Source organism: Sinohyriopsis cumingii, chromosome 6, assembly GCF_028554795.1.
Source record: "Sinohyriopsis cumingii isolate HCF-2022 chromosome 6, ASM2855479v2, whole genome shotgun sequence".
In the NCBI taxonomy this organism is placed as follows: Eukaryota; Metazoa; Mollusca; class Bivalvia; order Unionida; family Unionidae; genus Sinohyriopsis; species Sinohyriopsis cumingii.
In genome coordinates this window covers 124128412-124141076 of record NC_142966.1, presented here as the reverse complement: position 1 = coordinate 124141076, position 12665 = coordinate 124128412, and the positions used below count along the sequence as shown (strand labels likewise).

General features: G+C 36.1%; 1 protein-coding gene across 1 annotated transcript in view; it reads left to right on the top strand.

Moving 5' to 3' along the window:
• Positions 1 to 12012, top strand: part of LOC149797878 (WD repeat-containing protein 19-like) — a 37045-nt gene extending 25033 nt beyond the window's left edge. Inside the window, exons 11-12 of the mRNA XM_089960814.1 lie at positions 2586 to 2700; positions 11951 to 12012. Coding sequence (XP_089816940.1) covers positions 2586 to 2700; positions 11951 to 12012 — 177 coding nt within the window. The remainder of the gene's footprint in view (positions 1 to 2585; positions 2701 to 11950) is intronic.
• Positions 12013 to 12665: the final 653 nt, after the last annotated feature.

Here is a 12665-nt window from a genome sequence, read left to right as displayed (position 1 = left end):
GGCATTACTGTTCTTTATTGTACGTAAATGGATAAAATAATAAGTTTTATGTAACAGTAGCTTGAACTGTCTCGCACAATGTCTAAAATATTTTAAATGCTGAACCTATCTGATTGGGCTTTATATAGTACACTGCTTACGTCAGCTTCAGCAGCCGCCTGGCATTAGTATAATAGGCCTACACATGTATAGTACACTGCTGACGTCAACTTACTTCAGCAGCCGCATTGCATTAGTATTGCATTGCATCAGAAAATGATGCAATCAACTGTGGATGATGTGAGCATGATGGTATTATGCAATGTTACATCATTATTCCGGATGTTGCTGCAGTCCTACTGGAGAGATTTACACAGTGAAACATAGAAAATGAGGTATATGAATATCTTCAAAACGAGAGCCAATACAAATTTTTCACGGTTATATTCGTGTTCGGCACACCAAAATACTACAGATTAGGGCCTTTTCAAGTCAGTAATGATTTCACTGTTGACCAGTGTATTTTGTATCAGCTTATAACTTATGTAATGATTCCAGATTACCTCCTTTGGTCAGCAGTGTTGCAGTATTCATCTAATTTATTTACCTTGCTACATAAGAACAAATGCCTGTTCTTGGATATGTCAAGACATTACAGAGAGAAACTATTCTTGAGTAAAATATGTTATCAGTGTATCATGAAAGTAATCTTCTAAATAAAAATCAATTCAGAATGCTAATTGTGCAACAGGTATGCTTTTGCAGGATGCTTCAAAGAAAAGTGTTGTTTCCATGAACAAATTATTTCATGAGCTATGGAACCAGTCTATTTTAGGTGATATTGTTATGTATGTTTAGTTTGTGTTGTGTGCTTAACCTTTGTCTGTAGTTGAGGGTAGGAGTTGGGCCTACCTAACTGATGTCATTTAAAAAAAAAAATATATTTCATTGGGTTTGAGTTCAGGAAATTGGTATTTCCCTTGGAAATTATATGGTTTAACTGATTTTGGTCAGGTTGTTTGCTAAAATTTATGTAAACAGACTTAACCGAGTTTACGAATTTGATGGAAATTTCCATAGGAGATGACCTAAATCCAGGGGATTTTGTTGTGTTGTAAGTCAGGTCTCAGTCTGTATATAACAAGACCAAGCAAATAATTATTCATTCCTATTTTAATATCAATCTTTGGGAAATAAGTTTTAGCTGTGTTCAGATTTATTTTGAGAGGAATTATTTATTTAAATTATTAATTGGAGTAACAGAGTTACATTTCAGACTAAAACACTATTTTGGGATTATTGTGAATTTATTGAAAGACATTCTGGATTATATCATTATGATACATCAAGACTATTGGTATATTAGTATATTCAAGACTGCTGGAATATCAGCACATTCAAGACATGGAATTCATTCAGAACACTCTATATTTTTGGATTTTTGTTAGAACTTCAAGATTATTTTGGATTTAGTCCACAATACTGCAAATTCATCGTAAATTTTCACTTTGTATGCTAGAAAAAGAAATTATTTGCTGAAATTTTATTGAATTTGTTGGTTTCCCTTTTTTCTGTTAGTGTAATGTCATAGAGTTGTAACAGTATATTAAATACCTTATTGAGAATAATGAGAATCACTTATTGGCTCAAGAATAATTGCCAGAAAAAAACCTAAAAATATCAGTGCAATGTTTTAGAAGAAGCCTTTGATAAATTATAAAAAACAGTAAGCTTGAACCTAAAACTAATTTCATTTTATCACTGTTGTTGTTGCACTGGTATGACCTGACGTAAACAGGGAGATCTAACCAGACTTCTTTTTGATATTGGACATCCACTAGGAATTTTTCTCAAAAATGATTTGTACAAGATATCATTGTAATCATTTTAAAAGTTCAGTTGATCACTCAGAGGATATGAGCATAATTTGCTGCTCGTATGAGTAATTTGGTCAAACATTAACATTTCAGTCTGTGGAAATTGAATTAGCCATCTGTACCCATATGTTGTGTCACAGTTTGAAGAAAATATAAAATTTGTGGGATCAGTGTACACTATCACCCTCTAAAAAATGTAATACTGTGAATACTTTCAGTTTTAATATAACAATTTTTATGGTTTTGCAAAAAAATCACATTTCTCCAATACTTGAATTTGCTGACTTGATATAGTCCTATTGCTTTTTAAGAAGGATTATTGTTTGTTGGGTCTTTGAGCTCATGGTTCTTCTTCAATTACATTACCCAATCATAATGCCTTGAATTCATGGTTTATAAAGAAGGATAGTTGTTTGTTGGGTCTTTGAATTCACGGTTTATAAAGAATAAAGTTGTTTGTTGGGTCTTTGAATTTCATGATTTATAAGTAATTATGAAGTCTATGAAAATTGGTGTTCCTCGAAGAAGTAGCAAATTCACAGCATCCATTTTGTAATGAACTCAGTGTTATCAGCAGGTACTTTACACTCTTTGGATAACTAGTGTATGTACAGATATACCTGTTAATGTACCGTACAGACATTATTTTGGCACAAGTAACATTTTATTGGATTATCATTTGTACATTTCTCATATGCCAAGATAACAACTTGATTTATTTAACTTCAGGAGCAACCAGTAACCATTCCTGTGGATGTTGAACCATCTTTCCTTGGCATTGGCCCCTACCATCTAGCAATAGGCATGAACAACAGAGCATGGTTCTACTTGCTAGGAGAAAATGGTATGAGTCATTATTGTTCCTTAAAGATAACTATTCAGAAAATATTGGTTTTGTTTGTGTTAATTTGTTAACTTAGAAGTGATTATGTGATGGTCTATTTACATTTGTCCATCATCCATCCATCCATTAACATGAGTTTGTTATGGCTACTCCTAAGCTACTTGGAGGATTGCCATGAAATTTTACACACATATTCATCTCTAGCTATAGTTGCTTGTTGGTGAAAATATTGCCAGTATGTGTTGTCACAGTGACCATATGGACACTCTTGTCACTTCTTCTGAATGGATGGCCATACCAGTAAGGGGTTTGTACAAAAGTCTTGTTATGATGTTTAATTGGTCCTGATGAAAATGGTGCTGATCTGACACCCAGTATGGCTGCCATCTTGATATCTTTCCACCTAAGTGGGGGGCCCAGAGTGGCCAAGTGGTCTAAAGCGCTCACTGTTTTGGATCACTGCCATCTCACCTCTGTCTGCATGGTTTCAAGTCTCCGGCTTGTCTAATGTGGGTGTGTGAGAAAGCTTGCCAGTAGCTTCTTGTGGGTCATTGGTTCTTCATGGGGTTTTCCAGGGTTCTTCTTCCACCAGCTATACTGGCTACCATGTATAGCCTATCTTGTGTTGAAAAATGGTGTTAAACCTTACAACAAGAAGAAGAAGAACTACCTAAGGTGGCGCTATACAGTTTCGCATTTTGCATAGGGTTAGGAATTTAAAGAAAAAGAATGTCCCCGGCTTTCCTCACTGGTTATACTGGCTATTTAAAAAAGACCTTGTATATCTTAGGTATAATGCAAAGAACCTTTAATTCCCTTTATTTTGATGTATGATTGATGGGTGTACTATGGGTTATAGAATATACAGCTTGGCCTTACTTCAAATGTGCACCTTTCAAAAAAGTGCTAGCTCTACTTGGTCATTTTCACTTCCTGAACTTCAGAGGTCAATTGTGTAAAAAAGAGCCGATAACTTTTTTTACATTTTATATATTTGGTAATTCATTCATTGCACTTTCAGAAGCTGGTATTGTCTAGTCTGGCAAAATTCATTTTCCCTATTTTAATAGCTGCTATGTATAGTGTACTTTAGACCAATTCAGACTGATTTTTTAACACAAGGGAGCAGTCATTTTAGTTAGCAGTGTGCTTAAATCATGTAAAATTTCCAAAAGTACAATATCCAAAAGAAATATCATCCACATTACATTAATGTAGCATAGAGGTATGCAAACATTCTCTCCACTGTGCATGTTTTAAATGCGAACTACTTCACCTTACATACGTCACTCTCTCAAAAGTACATATTATCTGGTGAGCGCCACCATAGTGGAAAGTTATTTTGACAGGTAGTTTCACCAGGAAGTTTCTGATGATGAAAAGTTTGTTCTAAATGACAGTGGAGCTGATCTTAATCCAAGAAGGCTGCCATTGCAGTCATCTTGTACCCACTATTACAGAAGAGTGGATGGTCATATTGGCATGGTTTTTCAACAAAATACTTTTTAAGATATCTATTTGGTCTAAATGAAAATTTTGATGATCTTAATTCCAATATCAAAATCTTGTTATTGGTCAGGAACATCAGAAATGGCTTCAACATCCAGCAGTAAAGAGTAACAATGGTCTTATCTAGGAGTTCTGGAAATTCTTTTCAGCCATTAGAGCAACAGTTCCTTCAGGGATCTCTTGTTTCTAAAGTGATTATTACACATTAAATATGTTTGCATTGTACTAGAGGTTGTTAGGCTATTGTGATGGATTAACTATAGCAGGAATCCGTATAATGAAATGGCTGAATTCTTCTATGAAAAATTTGTTAGAATGAAATATAAATGCTTTTTTAAACAAATGTTTAAAGTTGGGTGTATTATATGATGACAATGTCCCTTTGGTTCTCAAAATGTGCTTGTCTGACCCATAACTTTATGATGACTGGATAAATTTTCATGAAACATTTGCCTAAGAATATATCTTGACTAGACTGATTGCTGCATACCATTGCCAGGCCCCCAGCATCAAGGTCAAGGTCACAGCATGGACAGATGGAATTCTGTGACATGTATCCTTGTCCAGAGTATGTTTGATCCACAGAAGATATTTTATTGAAACTTGCCAATCATGTAATGTGTCTAACGTTAAATTCATATAAAATTTCATGGAACACATTTCTTCTTCAAAGTTACCGAATCATATTACCTTTGTAGAATTACTACCTCACAAATCCAGCCTTATAGGTTACTACTTTTAGCTGAAGGGAGCTAATAGTTGTCTGCTGATCTAGGTGGCAGTGGGGCAGAGTGATCTCCCCTTAGGTATAAGGATTGGTGGCAAAACCCATGAATATGTCAGTTACTACTTCCACTTGTGCCAAGAATCACGCTTTTGTCATGAGAAGCCTCACAGAACCAAAATCTGCTTGGAGGAATATACCATTAAATTTTTTTCATTTCTAAGGAAAGTATATTCTATCTGTATTTCCAACTTTTTCTCTTCCTATGCCAACAGAGTTCTTCCTTTACAATTTTCTGAAAATTTTGTTGTTCATCACACATTTAGGTACTTGGATGGGAGCCTAAGCAACATCACATTGACTTCAGGCTATACTTCTAGTACTTATAAAAACTCCTGATATACATGAAATTCCATGTCACTGAGTTTCTATTCTAAGGCATTTGTAGTGTCTGGGTGCAAATTTTCAATGATTTTGCTTGTATAGGTGGTCTGTGGGCCTTTTTCCCTACAGGTAAAATTGCCTCATAATGGAAATGATCGCACCTACTTTGTAAGTATTTATAGCAGCTCCTCGGGTCCTTTTTATGTGAAGGTTTTTGTGAGTAATATAGACACATGTGTACTTTTCTGTATTGCTTCTGCTCTTGTCAGACAAGTACAGGTAAGCTTTCTATATACGGTTTATTCATTTATGTCCTGCTCATGCATGTTTCTGTAGGCAACACTTGCATAAGCATTCCGTCATATTTAAAGAACACATAGTTACTCGCATAGGTAGCCTATGTGACTTAACAAGATAGTTTTGGGCTTCAATATTTTTAAATGTGTGCATATCTTTATGCCCTTAAGAAACTCCTTTTATATATATATATATATATATATATATATATATATATATATAATTCCACCATTACTGGTCCATACAAGTGAGTTTCCTTTTTAACAACATCCCTAGCCTTGGAATGCCATGCTTCAATGATTCTACCTGTACATGTCATCCATGACCTTCCCTTCAATTACCATTTTCCAGGTAACCATTTTTTGGTATAGCTCTGCTTCCACTGGTATTCAATCAAGACTAGTGCAGGCTCACAGGTTTATACTTCTGCCAACAGGTGTTATTGTCATTGTATTTGACGTGTATGCTTCATTACTTTATTAGACTGTCTGTTATCAATTTCTGGGTCAACACTTTAAGATTAAGCTCTGCACCTCTGCAAAAGAAAGGTGCAGGGCTACAGTTTTATGTTTTGCTCTATTATCTGACAGATTAGAACTATGGGCAGAGCAAAGAAATGCACAGCTAAGGATGAAGACATCACAAGCCTGCATGCTGACCTTTCCTAAGTGCGATAATTTCTAGCGGTTGAGAGAGATAAATCAGCTCTTACCCTTCAGCCATGAAGCATCAGACATTGACATGCTCCAAAACAGCTCTGGCACCCAAGTCACCACCACAAGACTCAGCATTATTGACAACTTCTATTGGCCTTGCCTCCTGGGGGTTTGGCTCTATTTCTATTTTGGAATAGTAAGGGAAAGAGCTAAACAGCCAGCCAAGTTCCCTTGCTCTTACCAGACATATAGACTGGTTACATTGATCAAACATCCTGTAACCCATCCCAACCTAATGATCTTGATGACATCCTCCCTACACAGATGACCTATTTCCATTGTGACCATATCAGGCCATATACAAGGGATCATGAGGGGCCAAAACAACAAATATTTTGGGTTCAATCACTAACAACCTGGCTTCCTGTGAATTGAACCCAACATATGCAGATGGGTACAGGGACCAGTCTAACCAATATACCGCCTTGAGACATGATGCTGAGATTAGTTCCACATGCTTCAACAGATGTCACGTCACAAATCTTTTTACGCTCTGCCATGGGAAGAGACTCCTTACTCAGTGACCGTCTCAAAGTCACGGTTTCTAATTTAGGGCGATCTCCAAGTTTAGTGAGTGGCAGACCTCATCACTCTTCACTAGCTAAGTCTCCAGCATTTCAGGAGACTTTAGCCGCACCTCATGCAACCAAGAAGATGTTTCTTTTTCTCGAGTGATGCCATCAATTCTAAACTATCTGACGTCACAGAAAGATTCAGCCTTCTGAGAGGAAATTTTCTGTCTTTGACCCTCAGAGTTCTGCCCTCCTCCTTTCACTCCATCAACAACCTGGACCAGACTTTCTTATGATGAAGAGTCCAACTTCTCTTACTTCTGCAGTTTAGGAGAGCTACAAACAATCTGATCTGCTTTCATCATCATTTTGTCATGGTTTTACCTCAGCCTTACAGCAGTATTTCATATTGAAACTCCAGAAGTTGACAGTGATATCACCTCTTTGGGGATGACAAAGCCATGCTCCATACATATGGATCAGATGGCCTTTGATGACACTCAGCAGTTGATGCCAAATATTGTTACCATGGCTTCAGTGTCGGACTTCGTCTCTATGGCTATCTTCCAACTTACAGAACATAGCTTATCTTATCCCGAGTCCGAATACCTCAGATCATGCATGGGAGTTAGTGTCAAGAATTCCTGTGTACTGTACAGAGCCGCTTAACACACTTTGACCAATGTCGTAATTGCATCTACAATTTTTAATTGGCAGAATGCGACTAAGTGCTCTATGCCTGGAATTCCCTGAAGGACCACTGTAAGGTCAAGCTAAGAGCACAGCCTTGTCGTCTAACCTTCTATTTAATGGCTAGATTGAAGGAGTCCGCAAACAAGCCACCAAAGAGACCACTTTCCCTCCCAGGCAACCTGAAATCAACAAATGGACCCAATGGCCACAAACTATCCTATCGATGCTCTATCCAGTGAAAGCTACAGTTCTTGCATACCAAAGCAGATAAAGCATTGAGATTGTCTATCGTTTGTTCAACATTTCTCCTCCTGATAGCCTCCTCTCTTCAAGAAAGGACATGATCTCCAGTCTGCCCTTTCCACACATCCTCTATCTTTTATCTGTCATCCCAAAGGGCCCAATTCAATCTGGTTGGACTTATCTCTGCAGCTGAACATGTCACCCTTCCAGGTCTACTGACAGCTTCTTGAGACATGGCTTCACAACTTGTACTGGATTTGCAGGGAGTTATTTTTTCCCTATTCGATGCCACTCCCTGACAGATGGAGTCTCCTCCAGTTGGGTTGTCTAACATACCTTAGGGGACTGGAGATGGTATCTCCAGGGTAACGGGATGCACCTTCCTCCACCTCTTACCTATTTTAAGGTATTATGAGTGGGTAACATTTAAAGAAGAAACCAAATTTTTCTAGTAAAATATGTTTCTTTGAAAATACTCACCCAGTATAATACACAAACACCCTCCAAGCCTCCCTGCATGTACATCCATAGAGAGTGTACATTCCATTCCAGTAGTTACTGACAGTTTCATTGGTTTTGCCAAAAAGCCTTATACCTAAGGGGAGATCACTCTTTCCAACCACCACCTATGTCAGCAGACAACATTTAGCTCCCTTCAGCTAAAAAAGCAGTATCTGGGAGGGCTGGATTTGCAATGTAGTAGTAGTTCTCCTTAGATATTATGATTGGGTAACTGTTCTAAAAGAAACATATTTTACTAGGAATATTTGGTTTTTGTGGGTATTCAGTTTCAATAGATTTGTTGTTGTTGTTGTGTAAAAAGGAAAAATATTGATGATCGATTTATATCATTGATTTATATCATTAAAAGGCATTTCCAATGAAACTGGACTTCCTGTAGTAATATGGTCACCATATTTGCATGGACAAATCTATGTTTTCAAGCAACAAATGTGATGTAGTTCACTGATTTGCTAATCTTTACAATTCTGTAAATTTAGAGTTACATGTCTTTTCACACATGTATGAAATATTTCCTTCTTTTTATTTTGCTTAATTTGTTTTAGAAATATTAAAACCTAGATATTACAAATACTGGATGCAGATGACAGTTTTTGCTGAAATGGACTATTCTAGAAATGAGATAAGGACAGTGAGCAACCTGTTTATATTGAATGCTTCTGTTTAGGTTGAAATGCCAACAAATTGACAGTGTTAGGGACCCCCAGGCAACAATCAGTTTAGAAATTATAAATTGATAAATGAAAAGTTTTGTGTGTTTTTCTATATTCTTGATGCTTTTCATTTTTAAAATTGGAATGGGGTACAAAACTAATGGAAGGATGCGCAAGTACTTTATTTTAATGATGCTTTTTCTATGTATTTCATCATGAACACAAAAATTCTCAAAAATCAACACAAAAACAGATAAAATTAAAAGTGTCCATTATTATTGGATAATTAATATATAGAAACTGTAGTATCCTTACATTAATGTATGTAACAATATCTGTAGTGACTTGTAGATGTGTAGACTGTTGAAATATTTTCAAAAAGTATTTTCAATTTAAATTTGATTGTTGTGCATCATAGATAAAACTATGCCCAAAATAGAATGGAATTGTGGGTAATATTTTGTTTTGGTTTGTTTGTGGTCGACATGGATACAATATATGATTAGTATTTGAAGCGGCAGTATGCCACATTGTATTGTGCATGTGGGAGAAGCAGTAAAAGATGGCTGTTTCTTTTAGTAGTTTTCTTAAAAAATTAAATTGAGGATAAAATAGTGTTTGTGTGTGTGTATGTGATATAGATTTTTAATGAAGCTTTAACAATTTTCCAATCATATTGCTACTATGTCTGCAGTGTGGCAGTTTTTAGTGATGTCTAGCACTGGGGCATCATGCCACAGACATATAGCTTGATGTCCCACCCAGTCACATTATCCTGACACCAGGCTGACCAGTCTTAACAATAACCTCTTAATGCTGAGTGCTTAACGAGTCAGCTGTAAGTACCATTCTTAAAAATCTTAGGTATAACTTGGCCGGGGTTTGAACCCACAACCTCCTGCATCCAGGGCAGATGCTCTAACCATTAGGCCACTGGAGCGGTTTGATAAAATTGTTAAAGGACTTGAGCTAGAATGATGAGGACCTTATGAAATAGAAGACCCCAGTAACTGTGGGTAGCATTTTTTTATAGCGGTAGGTGAGCCATCCAAACATACCCATTTGACAATAGGAACCAGATTTAAGGCCCCATGTAAGTGAGAGGAAAAAAAAATACACATTTAGATGTGAGACTCACAGGTGACTTTATGCATAGTACATTATTAAGCAAACCTGAGCTGCAACTCTAATTTGCATGCTTATTTGAACTAACAACTAAGACCAATATGTGACATTAGTTCAGTTACACAGGATGCTAACAGCATCATCACTTAAGTTAATTACTATTCTAACTGAACAGTACTGCAACTAAACATTCAAGAAGTTTGAAAATGAAATAAGAAGAATTGCAAATAGTTATATATATTTTCTCTTCATTACTTAACAGCATAATTCAGAATGACACTGGCTTTTCTCGATGCTGAAACTTTCTTGTCAATATTTCATCTTGTGGGAACATCTGTCAAGTATGAAAGGGGTAGTGCAATACATGTATATCATGTTACTTCATGATACAAATGGTATCTTTAGCAAATGTATATTCTTTAACCAAGTTCCGTGTGCTATTTTGTAATATAATCCCAGGTTAGCAAATGTATATTCTTTAACCAAATTCCATGTGCTATTTTGTAATATAATCCCAGGCTTAATTTCCTCTCTCTCATGCAAAATTTAGTAACAACAGCTATAGAAGTAGGATAATAGTATTCACATGCTTATGTTAAAGTAAAAAATGGAATAAGTTAAATCTTTGCAGACTTTGTATTTATATCATTTATAATGATAGAAACATAGATAGCTATTGACTAATATAGAAGTAGGATAATAGTATTCACATGCTTATGTTAAAGTAAAAATGGAAGTGCAAGATTTATGCTGCCTCGGATGCGGGAGGTCATGGGCTTGATCCCCGACTGAGTGATACTAAAGACTTATAAAAATGTTACTAACAGCTGCCTCGCTTGGTGCTCGTTATTAAGAGGTTAGTGTTAGGACTGGTTGGCCTGGTGTCAGGATAATGTGCCTGGGTGGGACATCATGCTACATGTATCTGGCGTGATGTCTCAGTGCTAGACAGAACTATAAACTACCACACTGCAGACATCGTTTCAGCCTCCTCCCTTTCCAATAAAAAAAAATCGGGGTTCCTAAACACTATATTCACCAAAGAGCTGTTTGAAAATGAATCTAATATGGTATTGATGTCAGATGTGTGTGTGTTTTGGATTTTTAGTGTTGCTTTAACAATCTGAGTAATATTGCTACAATGTCTGCAGTGTGGCAGTTTATAGTGATGTATAGCACTGGGGCATATGTCATCATCCCCCCCAGTCATCTTATCCAGACACCAGGCCAGCCAGTCATAACACTAACCTCTTAATTCTGAATGCCAAGTGAGGCAGCTGCTAATACCATTTGGCAGCAGCTAATACCATTTCTATAAGACCTGTGCTGGGGTTTGAACCCATGACCACCTGCATCCTAGGTGGACGCTCTAATCACTTAGGCCACCAGAACTGTCAATGTCAGATGCAATCATGCCACAAATATATTACCCACAGTTCCTTTCTATTTTGGAAAAGGTCCAGAGGGAGTTTCTTAAAATATGGCTACCATATGTTATTCAGATTACCTTCCAAGTTACATATACTGCTTGAAAAAAGCAAGGACCCATTTCTGCAGTTAGGGTGTTCTGTATTTATTATTCTGTTGCCTACAGTTTTCACAGCATAATAGATAAAGAAGTTAATGACATGCTAGAACCAGTAATAAATAAGTATATGAGCATGGGTATTGGAAATATTTAGGGACACATAATTAATGACCCTGATAAAAATTGGTATTTTATGTTCTCCAACACTAATGGCTAAAGAGGTGCTTGGGTATTATTTTTTTTATGCAGTATATTACCCATGTGGTGTAATCCTTCCAGATGATTTGTCAATCAGATTTTGAGAATTTTCATTACAGTTGTGATAACAAATTTGTCAATTACAGAACAAATTATGGGTGATGGTCATTACAGCAGTGTTAGTAAGTGGTCACTTATGATGGAATGATAAATTACAGCATGTTTTCTCCCCTTACCAATGCAGTGTTTAGTGATCATATAGCTGATTGCATTACTAAATTTAATCACTAGCCACAGCAATTTACCAGCATATTGTTTCAGTATAATATAGCATATATGTGTTGTGTATATTCCTTGAAAATGAAAGAAGAAAAGTAAATACAAAAGTAAATCAAAGTATTTTGAATACTTAGGGTCATGGTAAATCAGAATCGGAGAGATAAACACAATCATGAGATATTTAGATCATCTTTCTTTTTATGATCAAAAGCAAATGCATGTAATGTTTTTTATCCTTTTTTTCTTGATATCTTTACAGAAAATTGTTTAAAAAATCATCAACATTTTGTTAGAAAATATTTAAGTAATTGCTTTTTATAAGGATTTTCCATTGAAATCATTATGTTTAAAGTACAATGTTACAAAGAGGCTATCTAGGGAATTGATGTCTAATATTTCTTAGGATTAAAACTTGAGTTATGTCCCTTTACAAAGGCAGCCTCACTCTTCAGGGCCATAAAGCTATTGGAGCTAAATAAACAACACTGCTCATTATTCAGATAAAAACTATTAAATTATTGTGACCTACATTTTTTGGGTGTGTGTTTGTGCATGTTTGCATTTGCATTTGGTGGAAACCAA